Below are 27964 nucleotides of genomic sequence, written 5' to 3'. Positions count from 1 at the left end.
GCTGAATCCAAGTTCACTTCTTAGCTTTGTTTTGGAGATGGAGCCTGTATCTGGGTGGAAGCTGACTGCCAGATCCTATTCCCTAACCTCTTCAAGCTGCAGGAAAGCCTTTACAGCTTTGCTTAGCTACCACTGCTGAAAAGCCAACAGCTTTCCAATGTGTGGCCAGAACAGGACTCCACTTCTGGCTGCTCCCCTTCTGATAGTATACACATTCCTTGGAGGTACCGTGCAGAGGACCTTCTGTGGACTTACCCCAGTATTTTGTACCTCTGGCTTGTGAGCCGCACACACAGGGGACTTACCCTACAGCAAACAAACAGACACAATGTCAATACAGTTTGGAATTATTTACTTGTGGTGATTTACATTTTGTGCTGTAACATTAGACACAATGGTTGAGACTCATGCTCTTGTTTGTGCTTTGGACTGTGCGTACAATATAGTCTTGACAAACAATATCTGCTCTGTACAATAAACACATTCAAACACTGAAGGACTGAGTAAGCAGAAAAGCCTTCTCATGCTGGAAGGCCACAAAACACTACTTCACTTTGCCACTATTGTTGTAGAGTTTGATATTACCAACACAAAATAAAACAATATAAAGTGTCAAGTATTTATATTTGCTCATCATGCTTATCTTTCAGCACACGAACCAAATTCATTTTGAGACATCGCTACATTCTGAAACACATAAAAGATGCTGCCAAAGCTCTGCCCTTCAATCCAATCAAACTTCAAACTGACCTCCAAAAGAGTGCAAGAAGCGTGGTCCAAGCTACCTTGGCTCCCGGATTTAACTAAATGTCATTGTGCTTAACTCAGACCCCTGCTATTGATACAGTTTTTAAACTATTTCCCACCATATTGCTGTCTATGAATCATGTGCTTGCCAGTGGTGAAGAACAGTTGAGGTGTAATGCACAGTATGCAATTTACAGCTATTGTGTCTTTATGCTGCAGAGGTGGCAGCGCTGATGTGAAAAATCACTACACAGTTTGCCTTTTCAATGGTCATCACAGGAAGCAAGTAATTAAAGTAACATGATGAAGATCATGTCCAGAATCTCAGATTCACACACATCAGGAAAATTTGGGTAAACCTTGGGCTGTATTTCTAGAGCCCAAATTACAACCTTCTCCATTCCAGTAAAAAATGTGTGTCTTGGGACACTACTCCCACAAAGTACTGATGACAGATGCTAAAAAAAATCAGAGTACTTTTGTTCAAAGTGTTGAAAGCACAGTAATGCCTGGGAGAATAGTTGAGCCTAAAAAATTTCCCAGACTTATCCCAGTCCTGTTGAAGGGAATTTTCCATTAATTTCTGAAGTGTTACCTCTTTGCAAAGCAAAGATGGTTCCTAACATCATGCAAGGATATTTGGGACAAGAAATGAGGGAAATAAGTTGTCCACTGAAAAAGTGCTACACTTAGAGGAGACAAGCTGCAACCAGTGCCCCTTACAACTCAGGAAGGTGGCCAAGGGTAGTAATGACTCTAAAATATCCCAGAGATGTTTTAGGGACTATTGGTGATCTGTCCTTTTTTTGTCTCTTTTACAGTAGCACAAATAGACTAAAATCAAACTAGGTCATTTGTTTGGGAAGATCTAGCTCTGAGGGCAGGCCAAGGCAAAACAACGTATGGCTATCATCTATGCTTTGACCAAATAGCACCTTAATGTAGCCACAGGTTACTTCTTCTGGCCTCTCAGTTCCCTCCTCTGAACAGAGGTCTCAGCAGAAGACCAGCTCTCCCAGGGGATGCTGGATGCAATACGGGAACTGCATTTCTCATTCTGTCTGACAGCAGCAGTGTCATTTGGTTTCTGTCACTGGATGAGGGATAGTGAACCCCCGTCCTCAGAGTCCCTGTCCCCTGGCGCTTTGTGAAAAGGACTGTTCTTTCTGACCAGATAGACTGCATTTTTTTTCCTTCCTCCCTACTTCACTTACAGCCATACTTGCACCTTCATGTTAGTGGGTTATAGTAGGCAGAATGATCTGTGCAACCGCTGAATCACCACTGGGGAATCTAAATACCTGGCTGCTTGGTCACACACAGAGCTTACGAACATTAATTGTCATAGCTGCTTTTTTTTTAGCTTCTTCTCATACAATGCAGTTTATAAGCAGCAGCCCTTAATTTAAGACGTCAGTCACGCTCGCTGATAGTCCTGTATTTACAGCTTCAGGAACTGAAAACCATGGGGCTGTCTGCCTGACTTCTCCGGCAATTTTACACTGAAGTGATACTTTTACTCCTCATATTGCTGAAGCTACTTGATATGATGACACTGCGAATTTCCAATACTTTTTGTTTATATTTATAATGTTGCCATCTACCACAGTAACTGCACAGTTCATCTCCTTGGGCCTGCTCAGCTCCTGTGGCCCACGGGGTGCTGGGGCTCAGGGACATACAAGCATGGCTAAACATGTGATACAGGCGGTTGGTTACCTGGGATAAGGGCAGGGTCCTGGACAGGTGCAGGAATGTGATGACAAACAGCCCCTATTAACAGAGTTCAAAAGGGCCCGGGCTGGGCGTCCCTGCCCCTCCAGTACCACACGTACGCAGCATTCCTTCTGCTCGTGGGAGCCAGCACCCTTAACTGCACTGCCTTTTAGTCCCTGAACAAACAGCTGCCTCGTTAAACCAACACCTGGCAGGTTGTTAAGACTATGGTGAATGCAAAAAACATTCTTCCCAGGCTAAAATGCCAGAAAACAAAAAAGGTCGAACCAGGAGAGATGCATACATTTGTACTCCTCTTGTCCATTTCAATTCTGATGCAGCAAAGGAGGGAACAACACCAGTCTTTAACATGAATGCCACCACTTTGCCCCTAAGAAAGTTTTGTGTTCATCTGTATATACATCTTTTTCTGCTGTAAAAGAGGACATTATTCTTTTTCACAGCAAAATCAGATTTCAAGGGGCTATTTCTTAGATGCTGTAGGATTGCTATCTAATTACAGGGTGTGCCAAAATCACCAGGGGCAGAGGCAGATAATGCTGTTTACAATCAGTCACCAAGACGTTATAAAAGGCTCATTAAAATAAGCAGGAGGCAGAACTAGAGAAATCTCTTGGAAGCAAGACAAATATTTGGCCCTTCAGGCTTTCAGTGCCAGCCAAATAGCATCATACCATGAAGTTATCCTTCTTATCATTATCCTAAAAAGAAAGAAGAAAACTGCAGCACTGCCAGAAAACTATAGGTAGAGTACGCCAACATGACAACAAATTTTGCACTTAAATGGAAAACATTATTCCAAATCTATAGGAACACATACAGACAAATCATGAACACAGCTACTAGTAAGAATGCTCTATCAACTAAATCTCTGCTGTGTCTAGTTTATTCACAGAATCCTACATCTTTTTCTTAATAAACAAAAGCCCATAGAGCAAAAAACAAAACCTATTCCTTTTTTGTTTAAATCCCCCCTAGCCAGTGGAGCAATATCAGAGATGAAATCATTAGGTATAAGAGTCATTGGCATATTTTGCTTTTCTGTTTGTTTGCTTGGTCAAAGCTGTTTTTACCACTTTCTTCAAAGTGATCCTGTAACTTCTGGCTACACCACCTATAATGGGAATAGCAGTGTATGGATAATGTTTTCCAGTGTACCTTGACCTTGTTGATTTGCTCACAGAGTCACAACATCACTGAGGTTGGAAAGGACCTCTGAAGATCTCATCTTGTCCAACCCCATCCCTGCTCAAGCCAGGGTAAACTACAGCAGGTTGTCCAGCACCATGTCCAGGCAGGTTTGAGTGTCTCCAAGGATCAACAACCTCTCTTGGAAACTTGTTCCAGTGTTTGATCATCTTCACAGTAAAAAAGGATTTTTTCCTTCCTTCCTTCCTTCCTTCCTTCCTTCCTTCCTTCCTTCCTTCCTTCCTTCCTTCCTTCCTTCCTTCCTTCCTTCCTTCCTTCCTTCCTTCCTTCCTTCCTTCCTTCCTTCCTTCCTTCCTTCCTTCCTTCCTTTCTCTCTCTCTCTCTCTCTGATCTTCTCCAAGGATCAAACTCAGCAAACTTGCTGAGGGTGCACTCCATCCGGTTGTTCAGGTCTTTAATGAAGATGTTAAACAGAGTTGGTCCCAATACCAGCCCCAGTCAATAATAGTGAGTGGCTTCCAGCTGAACATCACCCCTCTGTTCATAAACTTCTGTGCCTGGCACTTCAGCCAGTTTTCAGAGACTGATTCTGGTTGTTTTCACTTTCTCTACAGGGTAGTATCCTTCACATGACAATTTGCTAGACTTGTTTGACTAAACCAGCAAAATGGGATGGATTCTAGATAAAGCCTAGCTTAATATTTTGAAATAAATAGAGGGTCAAGCTGACCCTGGGGAAAAAAAAAAAGTTCTCAGAGTTTTTCAGTGCTACAAACCATATGATTCAGTTCTCATATTTTTAGATGTCTTGTCCCCATGCATGTCCCTCAAAGCTGTGTCTACTACTTGAAACAAAGTGGTAGAACAAGCAGTGTGCATTTGAGGTCATAACATCATTGCTGCCAATTCCAGCTTTTCAGTCCATCTAGACAATAAAAGGAGAGTAAACAGTAACATTTAAGCCACGTCAAATCTTGAAAGTGCACACACAAAAAAACAGCCCTAGAGAGTCTGTCTGGTCAGTGAATTCCTTCTGTCTGGAAGTGATGAAATTCATCACAGTTCTTAAGGGTTGTCTTCAAGTAATGCTGGTATGAGGATTTGAGTGTCATAGTTAACTGTCAAACCAAAACCATCAATCATTTGCTAAGGTATGAAATGATCCCACTTATTTTGTCTAGTCTTAGATGCTGCCTGGATTATAATTAGTGTATTTGAGACTTTTCCAGATCAGAAATTCCCAAACAGAAAAAATGTCAGTAAGCAGAAGGATTTGGTCCAAGATTTTGGAGGTAACATCCATAATAACTGTTTGTCCATGTTTAGGGTCTTTTGGGTGACATTATAGAAAGATAGAAAATACGGGTATTCTATCATAGGATCATGAAACATTTGTGCTTTCAACAATTTTTATGAACCTTAAATCTAAGATATCGAACACTCTAGGAAACAAAAGTGAAGGAAAGTATTTGACTTCTTATTTGGCAGTGTTTGCTTCAAAGGTTACACAGGATGATAGTATTGACTGTCTCTCTTCTGTTTTCTCTATTTCTAGATATCCATCTACTGTAAATTGGCCTATGCTTCCACATGGCTTCTCTCTTTCCTTCATACTACTACTTCGGGTCAGGAGTCAACATTAATGTTGTGATCTTCATTTCTTACGATCTTATAAAGCATTGTGAAAGACAGTGGCTGGCAAAATGGCTGCTGCATGTTTGTAATAATGGAGCCAGCCCTCAACAGGAACTTGGGTGACAGTGCCAGATGCCAAGGAGCAGCTTAAATTTCCATGATTCCTCTGCTTCCCTCTGCTCCTCTACAGAAACAGGGACCTCACAGAGATGTCAATGGGCAGGCTAATAAAAGTAATTCAAACCATCTAGACAGCCAAGCCCCTTTTTCAGAGGACCACTTGATTGGGTGAGAGATTGTCCTCTAAATACATTTTCCAGACAGTTCCCTGGGCTATCATGAGGCATTCTTTTGGCAGGAAATTAGGGAGGGTGGCCTAAGAAGAATGCTGTGCCAGGCCGCTTTGTGTATGGGAAGGTGGAAGGTGAAATGCAGCTTATTCCTCCACGCTCAGAGGCTTGGTGGAAATCTGGTTGGCAGTAATCATGGTGTACCTACATGTGGAGTTGGTGCCACATGGCAATTTGTCTCCTGGGGTTTCTCAGCATTTCTTCCCAGTGGTTCCTCTCCGTTCCTGTGACGTGCAATCCCAGGCTGCACTTGCCGAGCACATGGCTCTGGCCAGCAGCATCCTGGCTCAGCATTTCCAGCTCCACACTGGAGGCACGCAGTAGCTCATGAGGCACCTCAAACATGATCATCTCATTCCAGACAGGGTTGATCTTGTGTTTTGCACGTTTGGTCTGCTTCTTCTTCAGCTTCAAGGACTGATGCCTCAGTGTCACCTTGACAGAAACATCTATAGAAGCACAGAGAGATCATGCAATAGAATGAACACAAGGGAAATTTTACTGATGACATCAGGCTGAGTGATAGAATATGATCTTGGGGGTTTTGATTTTCACTTTTAAAAACTATTAAGTCTCTAGCTTTCTAAGCCAAATATATTTTTTCTGCCAAATACCATCCTCCCCACTTTCTTTCTAGGCACAGCAGAAACAATAATCTCTGTTTAGTGCTGTTCCACTCACTATTCCACTCACCATTTCCAAGTAGATCTTTCAGCTGCTTGGAATGGAGATTTTTAGCCTTAATAATCACCACAAGCAGGCGGTTAGCTGCCGGCAGGTAGCTGACAGACAGCAGAACCTCTCCATGGCCTGTAGATGGCTCCTGGAAATGAAGATACAGGAGGGGTTAATTTTTGATACAATCTGGGCCATAACATTAGGAAAACTGAATAGTACAAGGGGATGGGTGTAAGGTCATAGACTGACCAAGTTGTCTCTCTACAGGAGTCTTTAAAATTAAAAGGGGTGAGAATAAACCAGGAAACATGTCTGAGACGGTTCCTTCACTCATAAGGCCCAGCTCACATGGGTTACTTCTTTCTTCTGCTGCTGGAAAGCAACTGCTTCCCAACAGCTACTTTTAGTGTCATATTTAGTAAGAAGAAAAGAATTTGGGACTGAACTGTGTGCAAATAGGTGGATACTTGTTTTAAGAGAAACTATATAGCTGTCCTTTATTTATATCCCCTACTTCCATTACTGCTTTTCATAATTCGCTTGTCATTTGTGTGAGGGGGCTCTGACCAGACATGGCGGCAGGTTCCACTAACTAACTGCCAAGCAATACCTTGGATTGTGCCACACAGCCATACTCTGGAGCCAGTGTTGAACCTTCTTTAACCCTTATCTGGTATTAGAAAAAACAACAGCCAACCTAAAGCCCTCTGTCAGTTTTACCTTTCCTTCCTGGCCTGTCCTCCCTCAGCCTGTGAACAGCCCTGCTGCCCAGGTGGGATTTCCTCCGGGTCAAATGCTCTGAACAATCAAGCATTCACTTCAGGAGACCATGCTTTGTTTGTTGTTGTTGTTGGTGGTGGTGGTGGTTGTTTTTTTGTTTTGTTTTGTTTTGTTTTGTTTTGTTTTGTTTTGTTTGTTTGGTGGTGTTTTTTTTGTTGGCAGTGGGTTTTGTTTGTTTGCTTGCTTGTTCTGTCCTTTTATTCCTTTCCTCCCATCAGCAATTGGCCTCTTAGCCTCCTGACCTTTCCTCCCGTCTCTCACTCTGCACAAGTATCCCCGTAGGCAGGGCAGGAGGGAAACGATCGCGCCAGGACCTGACCTCGCCTAGGAAAGCAGCGCTGCGGCCTGGCAGGAGCTGGATGAGGAGAAGCTGCGGGCCTGTGGCGAGGGGCGAAAGGGAATGGCTGCTCTCTTGGTGAGTGCAAGCTTGTGACAGAAATCTGTTTTAGTGTGTGGTTAACGACCCAGAAGAGTCACAGAAAGCCAATGTCAATTCAATAGACTCCCTTTGGACTCCTTAGCGTGATCTACAAGCTTTAGGGCAGACAGCCCTTCTCCAGGCCATTTCTGTGCTCTCCACTTGCCGTTTTAAGTGAGCCATAAATATTTCAAATTGAGTTTTCACCAGGTTTCTTGCAACAGGCAAGGACAGGCCCCCTGTACGCTCCCTGTGAGCTGATTGAGTCTCCAGAAAGCATAGCTGTCCTCAGTGTCTGCTTTGAATGATTTATTTGTCCTGCACAAATCAGGTGGGAGGCCATTAGCAGGGAAGCCTGAAATTCAATCCCCAATCAGCACAAGTAAATCTTCCTTCATACACTCAGGTAGCAAGGAAAGGCTTGTATGTGTTTCACTTACAGAAATCCTGTCCTAAATGCAAGTGAATCTAAGAAAAAGAAACACAAAAGCAGAGGCAGATTTAAGTGGCTGTGTGTCCACGACAACAGAATAGGTGTTTGTACATGGAGGGACCAATCCAAATACCACCTCAATACAAAAACACAGTTTAAGTCAAGTTATAAACTGGGTTTTTTTTGCTTATGCATCCACCCTGTTTCTCACCAGGTCTCACTCTATAGCTCTTGGCTATAATAAGGTTCCTTTACCTCCAGGCACAGATAGATACAGTAAAGGTTGAGAGGTAGAAAGAGGGTGGCAGGTGTGAATGCACACGTGCACACACACATGTTGTACACACACATTGTACACACACATCACATGTTGTGCTTATGGCTTTTTAGCCTCTTATGTTCTGATCAAATTCTTGACCAGCCTGTATCCACATGAAACCAAAACCTGTAATGGTTGGTTTCTGCTGGAGTTTTGCATGAAGAGACTGAGCCACGGGTTCCTTCTCACTCTTTCTGTTGTGTTTGTTTGTTTTTTCCCTTGTAAATTCATAACCAGCACTTTGTGCTACAGCCTAGCGAATTCACACAACTGCCAGAGCTTCAGTCTTCCTTTCTGTGCACTGAGGATAACAGGCATCAGGGGGTCATCGGTGAATTACATGTGCAAGACACCATGAAATCACAAAAGGGAAGGTGCTATGCAAGCAGCCGCTATCATCACTGTCATTAGCAAAGCACTGGGAGGGAAGGAAGACAAGATAAGGATATCAGTCTGCAGTATCTATGTTTTGCATTGCTCACAGCACTCCATGAATTCCTGAATACTAATTGCACTACCTGGTTAGCTGTAAGCTTCCCTCTGAGCTTTTCCTTGTGTGTGGGAGAATTACCGGGAGGCTAGGAATAAAAATTCTGCAGCACACAGCTTTTCAAGGAAATGTCAGACTTTAAACAAAGACCAGTAACTTTGTTCCTAGATGGATGCTGTCAAAAATAGCTGCTCTTTTTTGATCAGCTCTTCCTCACTCCCTCCCGCTCTGGTTCTCAATGAATGATTCAGGATCTGTATATAAGCTATCTGTGCAACGGTTGGCTCTCTCAGGTCCCAGATGACGCAAATTCAGCTTTCACTGCACATCCTCAACTCAAACTGGGGCACTGTTCAGCAGTACTGTTAGTGGTAACCTTGTGCTGTCAGCCTGGAGAAGCAATGAGTGTTGTCCTGTTTCTGTGTGTCCCAGAGTACCCAGTATGTCAGGACTCTGTCAGGTAGGTGTACGAGTGAAAACTGACCATTGCCGTGGACTGGCTGCTTCTTGGGTATTGTTTACAAAGCAGATACTACAGTAGATTAGGGATCAGAGAGAGCTCTGTCTATCTTGGTCTGGGAATTAAAATTATTATGGCTTATATTGGAATAGGGTTTTTTTTGGACATCTTTTTTTGAAGTAACAATCTGGGGTCTCAGCTCAACTTGCAGCTATTAGGTACCTATTTAGCCTTCTGCTTTATGAAACTGATTCAGACCACCCATTTATTTCTTCTGCCCCTTTCTCTGCCAGAGTTTTTTTTTCAGAATAGGCGGCCCTATTAGCATTCAAGCGGTGATCAGATAAATTAGCAATATTGGAAATCAGAAACAATCTACTCTGTGACTATGACCAGCTCAGTGGAGAGCTCTCACCCCCAATGGTGACAAGCAATAATTTATTATAGCAGGGTTAGCAACAACACTAGTGTTATTTTGCATCGCTCACCTTGTGCCATACCAGAGTACAGTAGGTAGCTGTTTGTAGCCATGTACTATAAGCAACAATAGCAGTGTCCTGCTGCTATGTTGTTAAGCATATTGCTGCTGCTAGAATAATCTAGTTTACAGCAGGGAAAAGGTTCCTGAGGAAATTTGCTTGTAAAATGTTAATACAAATGAGGCACTCCCTGTACATACTTCAAATACTGTTGGAATCCTTTCCCCTATTTTCCCTGTCTGTGCGACTGGGAAGATGTGGATAACAAAAGAAAGATAAGTTTTGTCATAAAAACAAAAAACGAAACAAAACAACAACGCCCACCAAAAAATAATAATAATAATAATAAAAAAAATACAATGCAATGGGTGATATTTTGACATCAGCCAGAACAAATAGCGCTGCTGGGCTGATTGTACTGAGGAGCAACGGCTCCTTGTCTTCAGTTCAGCATTTTGGTCCCATCAATGTGTTTCACTTGAATAGCTAAGGGCTCATTCAATTGCTACCATGTACCCTACCCCACCCAGCACGGCAGAGTCCCTCCTTCCTGCAGTGTAGGCACAGTCTGGTCGCTGAACTTTTGCTACCACAGTCCCTGCATCATTAACACACAGAAACTCACGTATCTTCTAAACATAGACTTTGAATTGCAGATATCAGTGTCAGATTGTCATGTAATTGAGGGAGGGGGAAAGAGAGCTTTGGCACACATGCTGGGAGTTGTAGATGCAGGGACTGGGTTGATGGGCTTTTGATTGCTTTCTGAAATGGTGAAGTCAACACATAGCAGTGCTAAGTGACCTCTGCAGTCACATCACCAGGCCAAACCTGGGCCCAAATGAACAGAGCCACCCACCCAAGGACATGCAGCTGTTTTGGAAGAGGGCTTCTCTTCTCCAAAAAAAAACACTGTTTTTTTTTTGGAGAGTTTTGGAGGTTTTTTTCCAAAAAAAAAAGGAGTTTCTGGTCTACCAACACAGACTTAGTCCATACCTTCTCTGGCATCTTTAGCCTTTCCCACTGGGCCATCCCAAAGGAGTCCTCTATGTCAGCAAGGCTCAGTTTGAGTTCCCCCACAATGCTGTGTCTGGAGAACTTGTCGCAGTTTCTCAGGGTGAGAGTCAGTGTCCCCTCTGGCATCTCCTCCTCGGTTAATGGGAACCGCAAGACCTCCTCCCAGAGGGTGTGAAGCACCTTCTTCTTCAGCTCTGTCTGGGCTTCAGCAATGCCAGACTTGCTCACCAGTGTGCCCAGTATGTAGCAATGGCAGCCAGCATCCTGGTCACCGCTCATTCTGCCATGCATAGCTGGAAAGGAAGGATTGACTTTAAGGACCTCTCATAAAAGACAGCCCATAAATATTGGTGGCTAAATTGCTTATTTCATAAGAGCCATAAAATAAAACAGCCACATAGACACTGACTCCAGTTCCTGCTTGCACAGAGCAGACTAAGCCATGAGTCCATGCTGTGGTGTTTTCCTCATGTTGCACAATGTCTTTGTCCTTCTGTCGCTGCAGAAGGATGCTGTTGGTGTTTGGGAGACCATCACCTGAGTTCAAAGAAACATGCTCTGTTGAAGATGCAGAGCAGCAATGAGATGAGACACAGCATGGCACAGGGACAGGGAGCTCCCATTTACCTTTACCTTGGCACACAAAGAAAGCTTCTTAAAGAGGTTTAGAAGCAGCATTGTCACTCATAAGCATCAGAGACGGGAGAGAGCTCTCTCCTGGCACACATCCACACCTGCAGGCCAGGGCGGGATATGCCTAAGGGTTATTACATTCTGCTTGTCCAACCTCTGGCAAATAACTCCTTCAGAAGCCACCCCACAGCCCAAAAGATCTGTGTCAAGAGACATTGATCCCTATTTTTATATCCCTTTTATGTTGAAAAGTCTAGAATGAGAATGGCATTTTATGCTCCTCTTCTGCATCAAGAGAATTACACTGCCTTCTGTGCAGCAAGAGGAGCACTCCTTCCCTAGAGGGGTCATGGAACAGCAGGACTCCGTGGGCAAAACTGAAGTCCCTGCTGCAGTCAGTCTGAGGAGAGCTGTTCCTGAGCTGCCAGGCCCCACAGAAAACTGTAGTCCCCCGATTTCTGGGGGAGAGGAGCTGGAGAGCAGAGCAGACACAGCTTGAGTGGCACTGGGGCACCCAGGGAGGAGCAGGCTTGCAGAAGGGCCATGCCGGCAGCCCAGGGCATCCACCCTGCAGGGCAGCAGAGGCTGTGGGAGGGATTGCTGCTCCAGTCGGCCCACAGCAGCAGCCGCCGTTTAGCACCCATTCAATTCTCACTTCAGAGGGTGTGATTTGATTAGGCTTCCACAGAGATCTGCACTGTGCATGAATTATTCAGTCAGCTTATTTTACTTTCCCAGAGGAACCGATGAAGCTCCAGCCCTGAGCAGAGAAGCTGTTACGGTTGTCAGTCTCTACTTCAGAGAGTGCCGCAGAGCCCAGCCGCCTGGCCAGGCGGTGCCAGAGGGACCTTCTTCCTCAGGGGCCTACAGGGTAAGTCTGGTGTCTACAACTCACCTTCTAACTTGGCCTGAGCACGAGGCAGTAGGGAGTGGGTCATGTTGAAGATAAGAAGTCACAGAGAGGAAGGAGATAGCAGATCCCCTCCCCTATCCCCAAAGTAAAAATTAAATAAGAGGTTGCTTTGTACCAGGGCTGGGACTAGAGGAGTCCATCCTGGTTCCTGGCTTCTGCTTCTGAGCTGTGCAACAGATTGCTCCCAAGCCATGCCCTGCACATTCATTCGAGCACTGACATCTCTAGGTATTTCTATTCTGCAAATGCAGCTGCCAATGAAACATCCAGCGGTTCTGGGGAAATATGTTGATTTTAATGTGGGAGGGGAACTCTCTATAAAATCAGAAGGTGTCTTGTACCTTCCAGACAGAGAATCACTAGTAGCAGAACTCAGCCCCTTACCTTCCAGAAGGGCCACACGCAGCTCAGCTTTTTCTTGATCGTATGTGAGGGAGTAGCGCAGTTCAGGGACCTGGTTACAGCTGGCTGCCCTCTCAGGGTTCAAGTGCTCCGTGACACACACATCTTTTACCACACCTGAAACTGAAGTAACCCCATTAGCAAGCAAGTCTTCACCTTCCAAGAAGGAGAAACGCACCATGTCTGGACTCAACTCTTCTAAATGTCTTACTATGCCTGCACTTTGTATGCAGGAATATCACTTCTGTTCCTTCTTCTTCCCTCACCGAATCTCCTTCTTGCTTTCTCTTCTCACACTTTCAGGTCTTCTACAGCACCCGGACAAGCTTCCTGCTCTCTTCACCATTGTGTGCTCTACGTTGCATCACAGATTTGCTCTTTTACCTTGTGCCTAAGTCAAGATGCTTAAACTACACTCTTGTTTTATATATTTTTTTTGTTTGTTTTTATCTACACTATCGTTTTATACTGTTTCGTTTAGGTTTGTTGTTTGTTTTGTTACATACATTGCTGAATTGCATCTTGTGTTCTTCTCTGCATTAATTCAGACCTCTATAAGGTTTTTTTTTTTTTAGTTTAACTCTACAGTCTTTGTCATGCAGAAGGCCAATATGACATTTATTCATGTAGCATTTAACCAGGTTAAAGATCATGAGCTTGGGAAGCTTTGAGGCAGTTTCTCCACATGTGATTTTGAAGCTGGCTACATATTTCATACTGAAATAAAGCAAATGGCAAGACCAAAAGGGAAGCCACAGCTTTTTGGCATCAAAATCTATTGTCTGCAAGGTCGGTCCTGACTCACACAGACAACAATAATGAGACCAGCACATTTCCTCCTAAAAGTTTCATCCATGGTCCGTATCTGTTCAATGTGGTACCAAAAGGAGAATGCAACAAATCTGGCTTAATTTCAGCAATACTTGAGCTATGAAATCAGGCACAGAAGGAAGTAAACTTGTGCCATTACCAGTGCAGAGAGGCTCTTACACCAACACAATTATGTAAAGCTTTATCCTGCACGCAGCAATCATCCTTCAGGCTCTCCACCCTGTAATATTCTTCCTGACACTGAAGGATGTGGCTCAGACAGTCTTTTCCTCTAATGCAGCTGCTTCCCATAGTACTCCTTGATTTTGCATACTCATAAGTCTCAGGGTGTAGGGATGCATGTGGCAATCCTCTTCCCCGAAGGACAAAAATATAATCTCAAGCAATTTTAAAAAATAAATGCTCTAAAAAAAATCATGACAGATGGCATTGTGCCTCTGGCAAATCTTCAGTAAGGTTTCATTAATGTGGTAACATGGTAACCATAAGAGTCAATTATGCTGTTAAAAAGACAGCTGTGAAGGTAAAAATCAGTGTGGAAGCAACCCAGACTTGCTGCCAGATGTATATAATTAACATTGCATTTTTTTGTATGCTCCAGGAATCTTATGTTCCAGGCTTTGGCATGCTACCATTTGGGCTGGCTGGAAAACAAGAATTCTGTTTGGCAAAAAGGTCTTAGGTGTCAGCCTTTGGTTTCACTTCACATTACAACCAACCAAGACCATCTCACAGAACTGGTGGAAGTAAAGAAGCAAGGAAACTAAAGTACAAATTTGAACCAATGCTGCTGATGTCCCTGACAGGGACAGTTGCTGGACAGCCAGCATTTCTTCTGGAGGAGCAATTCTGCCTAGTTTTAGCCAAGTATTCCACCCATACTGTGGCAACTGCTCTCACTAAAACTTTACTCTAAATACATGTTTTTCTACAAAATGTCTGCTTCCATTGAGACAGATTCTTCAAAACAAGAGTGCAATTCTTGCACTTTTAGGGAAAAAAAAAATAGTTTCAATTATGTCTTTGTTATCTGAATGTCCTGATGTGCTCCATGATTACTTTCTAGTAAACACATATATTTAAAATAGAACTCATAATGTTCATGATAAGAGAGTGAAAAGCACCCCATCTCTTCATTTCAGTGTTTATTTCTCTAATTACAATCACATTATGCTCAAAAGTGTTACAGATCTACACCCAGTCTGAAGACCAAATGTTCTTACCGTTTTGAGGGAGAACAAAAAGCTCTTCATTGACTTGTATCTTCATCCTGTTCTCATCCAAAACAGTATGTTTTCCAGTAACTGGTTCTTCTGTTGTCTTCAAGGAATACTGTGTGTAGTTAACAATTTCAGGCGAAGTTACCACTGGTTTGGGGCCATAAATGTTGGGAAACTTCAGGAGTGGTCGAGGCTGGACTGGCTCTGCTGTTTTCTTAATGTTGAACTGAAAATTAAAACGTTGTTTATTACTTTGCACTAATTCTTCTGATTCTTTCAGTGTTAAATGAGCTGAGACAAAGGGAGAAAATATGGTGCCCTTGGTCATTCTTACTGTCATTATTTCTTTGGTTAGAGAAGCTGCTGCCCAGATGTTCTTGCCAAATCTGTTACCATTCTACTTGGTGTATGTCCTTTCAGAGTCACTCCTCTACAGATGTTTGGTTGCAGCAAGAAACACCTGTTGTTTCTAAGGACCAGAGCCCCACCTGACCCTCAGACACAGAGTTCTCCTTTATTATACAGGGATTGACATTTTGATTTGTCTGAGTTACTTAACATTTTATTTCCCTGCTGATTGCTGACCATGGTATCAATGGAAGAACTTGAAAGATGGTGTAATGCCCAGGCAGACTGGGCAAAGGCTGGCACAAAGAATTACGTTCTCCTCAAACAACGAAAAATATATCAGTGGAATATAACAGTCATGTTTTCTTTACGTCCCAGGAAAGAATCCCCTCTGCTCACAACTGAAATCATTCCTGATTCATTTATATTTGAATTCATCAACAGAACAAAAGTTGACTAGCAAATGACTCTGACCCTCTCATCAGATTCTATTAATGTTTCAAAAGCATGGAAGACAAAAAGGAGAAGTAAAACTGCCGTTTGGGTTGATTACTGTGCAGAGGGATTCACTCCAACCCCACTGCCTGCCAACCTATTCTGCATTAAGTTTAGAGTGAGGGAGAGCCAAGAGGCATTCGTAATTGTAATTAAAGTTTTTCATTAGTCTCATTGTTTTCTGTTAATAATGAATGTAGATGGTGCCCTGAGGCACTTGTCTGTGTTGGGACTTTGTGGTCCCAGTTCAGATGTCCTGAGGGAGCATACCTATTCCTTAAGAAACAGAGCTGAAGAAAGAGAGCGGTCTTGGACTGTAGCTCTTTCGTCATACTCTGCTTATGGAGACCATGGCACTACAGTTACATGGACTTGGCAGTGGTGAAGAGCTAATTAGGTCAGAGACTCCATCTTCTCAAGACAGCCAGTACACTGGTGTTTAGGAAGTCTACTACATAACAGCATTTTCTCGTCTAATTTCAAGGACTCTGAAATAGGAGTTGAAAAAGAAACACCTCACTGTGTGCAGATCCCCACCTAGCATTCAGCTGAGCTTAGATATTATGTAAGTCATGCAGTGCTGGTCTATAATAAAAATGTAGTGAGATCCCTGTTTTAGAGATGTGAGCCTCATCAGTACTAAAATACATAGGAAGTTTGAAATTACTCATCCAAGTTTCACATGCAGTTTTCTATTCTTCAAAATTAAAACAGACCAACCAAACAAAATATGTTAGGAAAAACTAGACAATAGCTTGAAAAAAAATAGGTCATCTTTGTTCTGCAAAGACTCCTAACATGCACAAAGTACCTGCCATGGCAGCCAGTGCCTGCTGTTCTTTCTCTCCCAAACCTTCTGTATAAGCGTGCTCTCCTACTAGCCACTGAGCATCACACCAGATCAGCATGCCTGGGTAGCTGTGTGCATGAAGCACTTTGGGACCCTTTGGGATGAAAAACACTATACAAATGTGAGGTATTGTTAATATAATCTTTTCCCCACTTACTAAAAGCCAGACATTTAGTCAGGAAATCCATCAGCACACAGCGACTAAGAGCTCCACTGGGTCTAAATATTCTTCTAGTCTGTCTGCTCTGCAGAATTAGAGATGAGAGACATATGCAAGCACAGTGGGACTAGCCCACCCCCTCTTCCAACTGCATCTGCTTCTGTTTATTATCTTTGCTGCCAGCTCTGTACCCAAGTGCTGTCTGCTAATCTAGTTACAGAGCAATGTCCTATGGAAGTTCCCTTTGCAAATCAGCAGCGATATCTTAAATAAAGGAAAACTCATATAGTTCTGCATAAAACGTGTGAAAGCGAAGAAAACAAAATTAGCTAGGAGGCTCCAGCTAACCCTTCTGGGTGCCTGCCCAGCATCACTCAGACAATGCACTAGATTGCTGCCACTGCTGGATGTGTTTAGGCATGTTTAATCTGCACCCATTGCTGACACTTTGCAAATTTACAGCACTTATTAATTGTTCTGTAGATGTATCTTTGTGTTTGAACTCTTCCTTCTCAAATATGCAGGGCATGTCCATGGGGAGCCTCTATCTATAGCAAATACAAGCATCAGTGTCATGGGAGACATGCCAAGTGGATAAAATGCAGTCTTGCTTCATCTTTCTTTTGTCATCTCTGTTTATCAGAATCAGTGGCCCTGACAGGCTTCAATAATTAAGTATGCCAAACACTGACTAGGACATACAGTGTACTAATGCAGTTGGAAAAAAGTCCTGACAGGACAATTTATAAACGTAGACAGAGATGATAAAACTGAGACACAGGCTCAGAACTCAATTTGAGTTTCATTCCTTCAAGGAATATAGACTAATTCTGAATCAGTGACAGGAGAGTGAATGCATGTTCCTGGCAACAAAACTATTTTAATTGGAAAGAATTGTTAAACATACAGAATATGCAAACTAAGAACATTTTGCACTTTCTCTGACAGAATGTTCATTCGGCTGTGTCCTGGTTCCAGTTAGGACAGAGTTAAGTAGCTCATAGTAGCTGGTAGGGTGCTATGTTTTGGATTAGGATGAGAAGAGCGCTGATAACATGCTGATGTTTTAATTGTTGCAGAGCAGTGTTTACACCAGGCCAAGGACTTTTCGGCTTCTTGCTCTGTCCTGCCAGCGAGCAGGCTGGGGGTGCAGCAGGAGCTGGGAGGGGACAGACCCAGGACAGCTGACCCAAACTGGCCAAAGGGGTATTCCATACCATCTGACGTCATGCTAAACAATATATAGGGGTGGCTGGCCGGGGTGGGGGGACCGGCTGCTCGGGAATAGGCTGGGCATCGGTCAGCGGGTGGTGAGCAATTGCATTGTGCATCACTTGTTTTCTTACACATTATTATTGTTAATACTATTACCATTATCACTATTATTATTATTATTGTTATTATTATTTTCCTGTCTTAATAAACCGTCTTTATCTCAACTCACAGGCTTCACTTTCCCGTTTCTCTCCCCCCATCCCAGAGAGGGAGGGGGGAGGGTGAGCGAACGGCTGTGTGGTGTTTAGCTGCCAGCCGGGTTAAACCACAACAGTCTTTTTGGCGCCCAACGTGGGGCCCGAAGGGTTGAGATATCGACAAATCTGACCAGAGTGTGTTAAACTAAAATTGGTATAAGTATTGGACCTGCTTAATAGTTGCTAGTCACGATGTTGATTGCCTTAATCTCCAGTCTGCTGTACCTGTATTCCAAATTGAGTTTTATGGTGCGTTACTTTCTGTATGTGCTCCCTGTTGCACTGTTTATCCTTTCCGGGCCCTGGTTTAAGATTGTTATGGTACTGTGCGGTGTAACAATGGCTTATGAAATGATGAAATATCTGGTCACGACTTTAACCTGGTATTTGTACTCAGCACTGACGTCGACTCTATACTTTGGAACCCATATCTCGGAAACTATTAGCAATTACACCTATTGCCTGTTTTCGTTAGGGAGCCAATCTGTGAAGGGGACAGGGGAAGACATGTTTCCCTACCTGTTCACTCTCCCTTTCTCCTTCACCACCACCCTCTTATCCCCCGAGTTAGTTACGGTGGTTCTCCGAGATGTTGAATATCCTTGGGATACTCAGACCAGCCTGCTCTTGTTGTTATGTCTCCTGAATGCGCTTCAGATTTTGTGGAGGGTTAAACAACTACTTAGGAATCTCATCCGGAGATCTGTCTTGAGGCGGGATAGTTGCGAGTGGCAGGGAGTGTGGGAGGATATGGGCAGGTTTCTAGAGCAGTGGTCACCTCCAGTGTTTTGGACATTCACCCCTGAACAACTGCAAAATCCTAAAAAGCTGGCAGAATGCTTGAAAAAAAGGTGTCATGACTCTGGCAGTTCCAAAGTGACACAAATCACTGTAGCGTGCTGGGGTCTGGCTTGTGCCTATCGAGCTGCAATTGATGCTATTAGCAACCTAGCTCCAGCTCCTGCAGCCGCTCCAGCTGCAGCTCCTGCAGCCGCTCCAGTTCCAGCTCCTGCAGCTACTCCAGCTCCAGCTCCTGCAGCTACTCCAGCTCCAGCTCCTGCAGCCGCTCCAGCTCCAGCTCCTGCAGCCGCTCCAGCTCCTGCAGCCGCTCCAGCTCCTGCAGCCGCTCCAGCTCCAGCTCCTGCAGCTACTCCAGCTCCAGCTCCTGCAGCCGCTCCAGCTCCTGCAGCCGCTCCAGTTCCAGCTCCTGCAGCTACTCCAGCTCCAGCTCCTGCAGCCGTTCCAGTTCCAGCTCCTGCAGCCGCTCCAGCTCCTGCAGCCGCTCCAGCTCCAGCTCCTGCAGCTACTCCAGCTCCAGCTCCTGCAGCCGCTCCAGCTCCAGCTCCTGCAGCCGCTCCAGCTCCTGCAGCTGCCCCAGCTCCTGCAGCTGCCCCAGCTCGTGCAGCTGCTCCCACTCCTGTGGCTGGGTCAGAGAAACGAGCTGTAGCAGTGCAAGTTGACCCCGCAGAGGGTATCCCAACCCCTGTGGCAGACCCTGTGTCTGGGTCAGAGAAACGAGCTGTAGCAGTGCAAGTTGACCCCGCAGAGTGTATTCCAAGCCCTGTGGCAGACCCTGTGTCTGGGTCAGAGAAACGAGCTGTAGCAGTGCAAGTTGACCCCGCAGAGGGTATTCCAACCCCTGTGGCAGACCCTGTGGCTGGGTCAGAGAAACGAGCTGTAGCAGTGCAAGTTGCCCCTGTAGACAAGGTGAAAAAATGGTATAGAGGCTCAGGTCGTTTAAAACGCAGACAGTCTTCTGCTAAGTCTGGGCGAAGTGAAGACGAGGCTGGGCCATCAAAGGTGCAGGAGACTGAAGATGAGGATGAGGATGGCGAAAAATCAACAGTAACTACCCGGACTCCATACCAGCCATCAAAGGTGCAGGAGACTGAAGATGAGGATGAGGATGTCGGAAAATCAACAGTAATTACCCGGACTCTATACCAGCGTGAGCTACGAGATGTGCGAAAAGATTTTGGTCGCTGTATAGGCGAGCAGCTTGTCACCTGGCTGCTCCGGTGCTGGGACACGGGAGCCAATTATGTGGAATTGGAGGGCAAGGAAGCCAGGCGGCTGGGATCCCTTGCTAGGGACGCATGCATTGACAAAGCAATTGGAGATGGAGCACAATCTCGCAGCCTCTGGAGGCGTCTCCTGTCAGCTGTGAAGGAAAGGTATCTCTTCAAGGAAGAACTTGTATGTTTACCAAGCAAATGGACCACCATGGAGAAGGGAATTCAGTACCTGAGGGAATTGGCCGTACGGGAAGTAATTTATAAGGACCTAGATGACGCACAAACATCCACAGATCCAGATGCAGTCCAGTGTACACCACCCATGTGGCGGAAGTTTGTACGGAGTGCCCCATCATCATATGCCAACTCATTGGCAATACTAACCTGGAAAACGGAGGAGAATCCCACAGTGAATGAAGTGACTAAAATACTCCGGCAGTACGAAGGAAATCTCTCCTCTTCCCTAAAGGCCTGTGTCTCAGCTGTGGAGAAACTCTCTGAAGAGGTCCACCAACTTAAAGAGAATTTATCTTCCCCTCCACCTGAACGAACCAGTGTCCACCAGCTAAAAGAGAATGCTTTGGAGAAACTTTCTGAAAAGATCCACCAACTTGAAGAAAGATTATCTTCCCCTTCACCTGAACGAACCAGTGTCCACCAGCTAAAAGAGAATGCTTTGGAGAAACTTTCTGAAGAGATCCACCAACTTAAAGAGAGTTTATTTTCCTCCCCACCTGTACAAACCAGTGTCTCAGCTATTAGGGGTAAACGTTCATCTATGCAAGGAAGACAATATGGTGGGCACACACACCGCGCCACCCTGTGGTTTTACCTACGTGACCATGGAGAGGATATGAGAAAATGGGATGGAAAATCTACTGCGACCCTAGAGGCACGGGTACGTGAATTGCAAAGGAAAACAATTGGGAAAAAGGAGTTCTCTGAAAGGTTTGCTGCTCCAACTTCCAGCAGGCAGTCCTTTAAACACAGAAATGAAGATTCTGACCAGGACTAGAGGGGCCCTGCCTCCAGCCAGGGGGAGGAAAGGGACAATCGAGTTTATTGGACTGTGTGGATTCGATGGCCTGGCACGTCAGACGCACAGAAGTATAAGGCTTTGGTAGACACCGGTGCACAATGTACTCTAATGCCATCAAGCTATAAAGGGCCAGAGCCCATCTGTATTTATGGTGTGACGGGGGGATCCCAGCAGTTAACTGTATTGGAGGCTGAAGTGAGTCTAACCGGTAATGAGTGGCAAAAGCACCGTATTGTGACTGGCCCAGATGCTCCGTGCATCCTTGGCATAGACTATCTTAGAAGAGGATATTTCAAGGACCCAAAAGGGTTCCGCTGGGCTTTTGGCATAGCTGCTTTGGAGACAGAGGACATTAAACAGTTGTCTACCTTGCCTGGTCTCTCAGAGGACCCTTCTGTTGTGGGGTTGCTGAGGGTTGAAGAACAGCAAGTGCCGATCGCTACCACAACTGTGCACCGGCGGCAATATCGCACCAACCGAGACTCCCTGAGTCCCATCCATAAGCTAATTCGTCAACTGGAGAGCCAAGGAGTGATCAGCAAGACTCATTCACCTTTTAATAGTCCCATATGGCCAGTGCGAAAGTCTAATGGTGAGTGGAGACTAACAGTGGACTATCGTGGCCTGAACGAAGTCACGCCACCACTGAGTGCTGCAGTGCCGGACATGCTAGAACTCCAGTATGAACTGGAATCAAAGGCAGCCAAGTGGTATGCCACAATTGATATCGCTAATGCATTTTTCTCCATCCCTCTAGCAGCACAGTGCAGGCCACAGTTTGCTTTCACTTGGAGGGGAGTCCAATATACTTGGAATCGGCTGCCCCAGGGGTGGAAACACAGCCCTACCATTTGCCATGGACTGATCCAGTCTGCGCTGGAGCAGGGGGAAGCTCCTGAACACCTGCAGTACATCGATGACATCATTGTGTGGGGTGACACTGCAGAAGAAGTTTTCGAGAAAGGGAAGAAAATAGTCCAAATCCTTCTGAAGGCCGGTTTTGCCATAAAACAGAATAAAGTTAAAGGACCTGCACGAGAGATCCAGTTTTTAGGAATAAAATGGCAAGATGGACGCCGTCAAATCCCAATGGATGTGATCAACAAAATAACAGCTATGTCTCCACCAACTAGCAAAAAAGAAACACAAACTTTCCTAGGTGTCGTGGGGTTTTGGAGAATGCATATTCCAAATTACAGTCTGATTGTAAACCCGCTCTACCAAGTAACCCGTAAGAAGAATGCTTTTGAATGGGGCCCTGAGCAACGACAAGCCTTTGAACAAATTAAGCAGGAAATAGTTCATGCAGTAGCCCTCGGGCCAGTCCGAACAGGACCAGATGTAAAGAATGTGCTCTACACCGCAGCCGGAGAGAATGGTCCCACCTGGAGCCTCTGGCAGAAAGAACCTGGGGAAACTCGAGGTCGACCCCTGGGGTTTTGGAGTCGGGGATACAGAGGATCTGAAGCCCGCTATACTCCAACTGAAAAGGAGATATTGGCAGCATATGAAGGAGTTCGATCTGCTTCGGAAGTGGTCGGTACTGAAGCGCAGCTCCTCCTGGCACCCCGACTGCCGGTACTAGGCTGGATGTTCAAAGGAAGGGTCCCCTCTACGCATCATGCAACTGATGCTACATGGAGCAAGTGGGTTGCACTGATTACTCAGCGGGCTCGAATAGGAAACCCCAGTCGCCCAGGAATCTTGGAGGTGATTATGGACTGGCCAGAAGGCAAATACTTTGGGATATCACCAGAGGAGGAGGTGGTTCGTGCTGAAGAAGCCCCCCTGTACAACAAGCTACCGGAAAATGAGAAGAAATATGCCTTGTTCACTGACGGGTCCTGTCGTATTGTGGGAAAGCATCGGAGATGGAAAGCTGCTGTATGGAGTCCTACACGACGAGTTGCAGAAGCTGCTGAGGGAGAAGGTGAATCGAGTCAGTTTGCAGAAGTAAAAGCCATTCAGCTGGCTTTAGATATTGCTGAACGAGAAAAGTGGCCAGTTCTCTATCTCTATACTGATTCATGGATGGTAGCAAATGCCCTGTGGGGGTGGTTACAGCAATGGAAGCAGAACAACTGGCAGCGCAGGCGCAAGCCCATCTGGGCTGCGGCATTGTGGCAAGATATTGCTGCCCGGGTAGAGAACCTGGTTGTAAAGGTACGCCATGTAGATGCTCATGTGCCCAAGAATCGGGCTACTGAAGAACACCAAAACAACCAGCAGGTGGATCAGGCTGCTAAGATTGAAGTGGCTCAGGTGGACCTGGACTGGCAACATAAAGGTGAATTATTTATAGCCCGATGGGCCCATGACACCTCAGGCCATCAAGGTAGAGATGCAACCTACAGATGGGCTCGTGATCGAGGGGTGGACCTGACCATGGACACTATAGCACAGGTTATTCATGACTGTGAAACATGTGCTGCAATCAAGCAAGCCAAACGGTCAAAACCTCTTTGGTATGGAGGACGATGGCTGAAATATAAATATGGAGAGGCCTGGCAGATTGATTACATCACACTCCCTCAAACCCGCAACGGCAAGCGCCACGTACTTACAATGGTGGAAGCAACCACCGGATGGCTGGAAACATATCCTGTGCCCCATGCCACCGCCCGGAACACTATCCTGGGCCTTGAAAAGCAAGTCTTATGGCGACATGGCACCCCAGAGAGAATTGAGTCAGACAACGGGACTCATTTCCGAAACAACCTTATAGACACTTGGGCCAAAGAACATGGTATTGAGTGGGTGTATCACATCCCCTATCATGCACCAGCCTCTGGAAAAGTTGAACGATACAATGGACTGTTGAAGACTACACTGAAAGCAATGGGTGCTGGGACATTCAAAAATTGGGATACACATTTGGCAAAGGCCACCTGGTTAGTCAATACCAGGGGATCTGCCAACCGAACTGGACCTGCCCAATCAAACCTGTTACGCACTGTAGAAGGGGATAAAGTTCCTGTAGTGCACGTAAGAAACATGCTGGGTAAAACAGTCTGGGCTACTCCTGCCTCAGGAAAAGGCAAACCTATTCGTGGAATTGCTTTTGCTCAGGGACCTGGATGCACTTGGTGGGTAATGCAAAAGAATGGGGAGGTCCGGTGTGTACCTCAAGGGGATTTGATACTGGGTGAGAATAGCCCATGAGTTGAATTGTAGTATGTTAATTATTATATAATAATGTATGTCATCACTACCATGATTGCTATATATCATAGATGAAAATGGTGATTAATTAGAATGTATTGGACAGAGTGTAACCTGAGCATGACATAAATGGTATGGAATAAGGGGTGGATATCTGTCCTGGTTCCAGTTAGGACAGAGTTAAGTAGCTCATAGTAGCTGGTAGGGTGCTATGTTTTGGATTAGGATGAGAAGAGCGCTGATAACATGCTGATGTTTTAATTGTTGCAGAGCAGTGTTTACACCAGGCCAAGGACTTTTCGGCTTCTTGCTCTGTCCTGCCAGCGAGCAGGCTGGGGGTGCAGCAGGAGCTGGGAGGGGACAGACCCAGGACAGCTGACCCAAACTGGCCAAAGGGGTATTCCATACCATCTGACGTCATGCTAAACAATATATAGGGGTGGCTGGCCGGGGTGGGGGGACCGGCTGCTCGGGAATAGGCTGGGCATCGGTCAGCGGGTGGTGAGCAATTGCATTGTGCATCACTTGTTTTCTTACACATTATTATTGTTAATACTATTACCATTATCACTATTATTATTATTATTGTTATTATTATTTTCCTGTCTTAATAAACCGTCTTTATCTCAACTCACAGGCTTCACTTTCCCGTTTCTCTCCCCCCATCCCAGAGAGGGAGGGGGGAGGGTGAGCGAACGGCTGTGTGGTGTTTAGCTGCCAGCCGGGTTAAACCACAACAGGCTGCTATAATATGACCAAATTTCTTTAAAAAAAAAAAAGACAAAACAACAAAACAGTAACATTAGGAGTCATGCTTCTAATTAGAAAGTCTACAATGCTGAAAGCATACAATCATTCAAGAAAGAGTGATGCACTGAGGGTAGGTTGAATAATTTGATTCTGTATTGGTCAAACACTGGATTAAGTTAAGGCAAAACTTGATAAGTGTAGAAATATTGTGAGGACCATAACCTATGATATGCTGGGTACTGCAGGCTTAATTGGACTTGAGGGCTTAACTGGACTTCATGGTGACTTAGTAGTTATTTCAGTCATGCAAGAGAGGTGACAGCCTGAAGGACAAGCTCCAGACTGGATTAATACTTTACTAAAATATTTCCCAAAAGGTTGTGTAAAAGAAAATGGCCGTTCCAATGACTGAATTAGGGTAAAGATTTAGGAGTTTTTCAAGCTAAAAGAACAAAAAATCTCTTGTAGGAAAAGATTGGTGGAGAAGTTATCTGTAGGCAGTTTTGTCCCAGACACTAACAGCTAGAAGAAAATGCTATGCAAAGTGATATGACCGTCAAAGTTACACATTTATCATTCATTTTAACAGTAAATATGGAAAATCTCAACATCCTACTTTATACAGGAGTTGGCAAATCACTTGTATGGGTTAAACAAGAAAGGAGACTGGAAAGGACATGACAAAACTATCAAAAAAGATAGACAAAAGCTATCGAAGAAGACAAGGAAGATAGCAGGTAAAATTTATCCTAGGCAAATGCAAACCAGTATTGGCCATGCTTGTGGATGAACGCTCAGAATTAGCAGCAATTTCTGGAGAAGTCCTAAGCTCAGTGCAGATGTTCAGCCATGGCCAGTGGAGCCTACTCCCATCCCCAGTAAATAGAAGCTAGTGTAATGCTATTCTGCGCCAGCTTTTATGAATACAATTAGTAGACTTGGTCTTCTTTCATCAGAACAAACTGCAACAGGAGCATGAGGATGCCAGGGCTCTTTACTGAGAGCCTAAGAGCAGTATCAAGAGAGAGACTGAAAATGTAATTATAAGCATTACAGAGAAGTTCAATTAGGACTCCCGCTACACTCCTTAATAATACAAAAATAATAGGCACCTCAGATAATTAAAAGGCAAACAAAGACTTTTATACAGTGGATCATTGGCCTTTGGACTTGGCTGCTATGGCATAACGTTTGGTTGAATGGCTAGATAAAACCGAAAAGGATTTAGGCATATAAAAACACCAAAAGCAACAGCCAACAGCTAATACTTTCAGAGACTGCCCAGTGCTATAGCTCCTGCTGAAGCCTATAGTCAACCAAAAAAATCAGTCAAAAATTTGACTTTGAATGACAGCTTCCAATAATAAGCATACCAAAAGTGTCCTATGACTCCCATTGCTCTCTCTTTCATTAGGCTCAGAAATAAATCGGGGGATTTTTTGGATTATAACAAGACAGAAAGACACATGGGGATGCCTGATATTACTGGTACATCACATTGTTCTTACTGTAAGTAAAAAAGCAATTCAGTGTGCTGAGATTGTCCGGTCCTCACAGTCCAGATTCTCAGTAGCATTTTTATTATCATTTCAATGCCTGATTTTAACTTCACACACAATTAATTCCCCGTCAGAGGGGCAGAGGGAGGAGAAGGGATGATTTTCACAAGAAACCAGCTGTTGACAGGGAACTATCCTGCAGGAACCATAAGATAATGTGAATAGAGTCAGAGAAATAGCTGTTACAGGAGATCCCAGCAGGAGTCATCTCCTCTTTACAATGCTGCGTGCCACCTGGTAAAGTCCAGCCTTCTCTCCTCAGGAAATGATTTCCCTTGTGATCTAGCTTGACAGCTGAGCAGCATTTCCAGTCCTCCTCCCCTATTTTTGCCATTAGCAGCTTTCTTTTTGGCAGTGTGGCAGCTGTCTCCTGCTCTGGCAATTCTGTGGGTCGCCCAGCTCCCGTCTCTGTGCTCCCCTCAGTCCTCCTCCCATTAACCTGCTGTTAGATCCTGAACCCGGTAAGCAGATAAATAAGCAGTATAAATCACATGCTGAGTAGCCTAACAGAGAAGTTGCATTCCCACCCTCTGCATTTAAAGAAAAATCACAGAGTAAAGAAGAGATCGTGTCTTACTTGTTGGGCTGGCTGAAGCACACTGGGCTTAGTATTTTCCATGTCCTCATCTTGGTCCTTTTCTGAGAGTCCTTTCCCAGGTTGCTTGCATTTGCAGAAGCAGGTGAGACCGCAGAGTGCAAGGATGCTAGTTGCAGTCCCTAAGGTAGCCCCAAGGGCTATAATTGGGGCAGATAAAACCATTGTCCTGAGCTGCACAGAAACAAAAAGCACAGAAAACCTGTGACTCCTTCTCTTCCCTGGGAGAGCAGCTCTAACACATCCACTGTGATTTCTAGCCTGGCTTCATTCTCCTTGGAAGTCTGAAAACAATTCTCTTGTGCAGCAAAGAAAAGGGACCAATCTAGAGACAGAGATAAATCATCCCACCTTTGCTAGGCAACAAGGCTACCTTTCTATCCTGATGATGGAGTTTCTGCTCCAGGTCAGGTAGAAGAAATAGTAATTGTGGTGCCTGCAATCTCCATATAGCTGCAAACAGGCAGTTTTCATTGAAGCCTGTTCTCCAGCTCCACTGGGAAAAGTCTGATGTGTGATAGAGAGGAAGGACGTCAGCAGAAGGGGCTGGGCCTTGCTAGCTAACTCACAGAAAGTGCATCCAAATGTTTAATCTGCTCTCTAGCTATCCTGATGTCTAGCCTGCTGATTTGCTCAAAAGGTTAATTTTTTTCTGTCTTAAGGCAAAGATAGTGATTGCCAAAAGGTGCTGGTCTGAGAACCCCAGTTATGATTTCACTGCATGATAGCACTATATGGTCAGAGCAAAGCCTGCTTGTATGTCAGGCAAAACTTTACCACTCTTCAGAGGCTGGGGAACGAACAGCTGCAAGAATTAAGCACCGTCCC

The 27964-nt window shown here is 44.8% G+C and overlaps 1 protein-coding gene across 3 annotated transcripts; it reads right to left on the bottom strand.

Annotated features, from left to right (window-relative positions):
* Positions 1–335: 335 nt before the first annotated feature.
* SYT13 (synaptotagmin 13) lies at positions 336–27964 on the bottom strand. Of its 3 annotated transcripts, XM_083840497.1 has the most exons (7): positions 27510–27964; positions 27119–27310; positions 14695–14917; positions 12623–12763; positions 10672–10985; positions 6312–6441; positions 336–6067 (listed from the first exon to the last, which is right to left on the bottom strand). In XM_083840497.1, exons 2-7 carry the CDS (start codon positions 27299–27301, stop codon positions 5763–5765), a joined length of 1296 nt encoding a protein of 431 aa, XP_083696623.1. In that variant the 5' UTR covers positions 27302–27310; positions 27510–27964; the 3' UTR covers positions 336–5762. The 3 variants fall into 3 exon arrangements, with proteins under 3 accessions (XP_083696623.1, XP_083696622.1, XP_083696624.1); XM_083840496.1 differs by having other exon boundaries at positions 27119–27963; XM_083840498.1 differs by having other exon boundaries at positions 12623–12757; positions 27119–27962.

Source organism: Anser anser (genome assembly GCF_964211835.1).
Source record: "Anser anser genome assembly, chromosome: 5".
NCBI lineage: Eukaryota > Metazoa > Chordata > Aves > Anseriformes > Anatidae > Anser > Anser anser.
The sequence above is the reverse complement of the archived record's forward strand: the minus strand, read 5'-3'. Positions and strand labels throughout refer to the sequence as shown.

Coding starts and splice junctions, on each gene's coding strand:
- SYT13 (XM_083840497.1), bottom strand. CDS start 27,301: ATGGTTTTATCTGCCCCAATTATAGCCCTTGGGGCTACCTTAGGGACT. Junction 6,442..10,671: donor GGCTAAAGATGCCAGAGAAG/GTATGGACTAAG, acceptor CTTCATTTCCAG/GAGCCATCTACAGGCCATGG. Junction 6,068..6,311: donor GAAAGATCTACTTGGAAATG/GTGAGTGGAATA, acceptor GTGCTTCTATAG/ATGTTTCTGTCAAGGTGACA.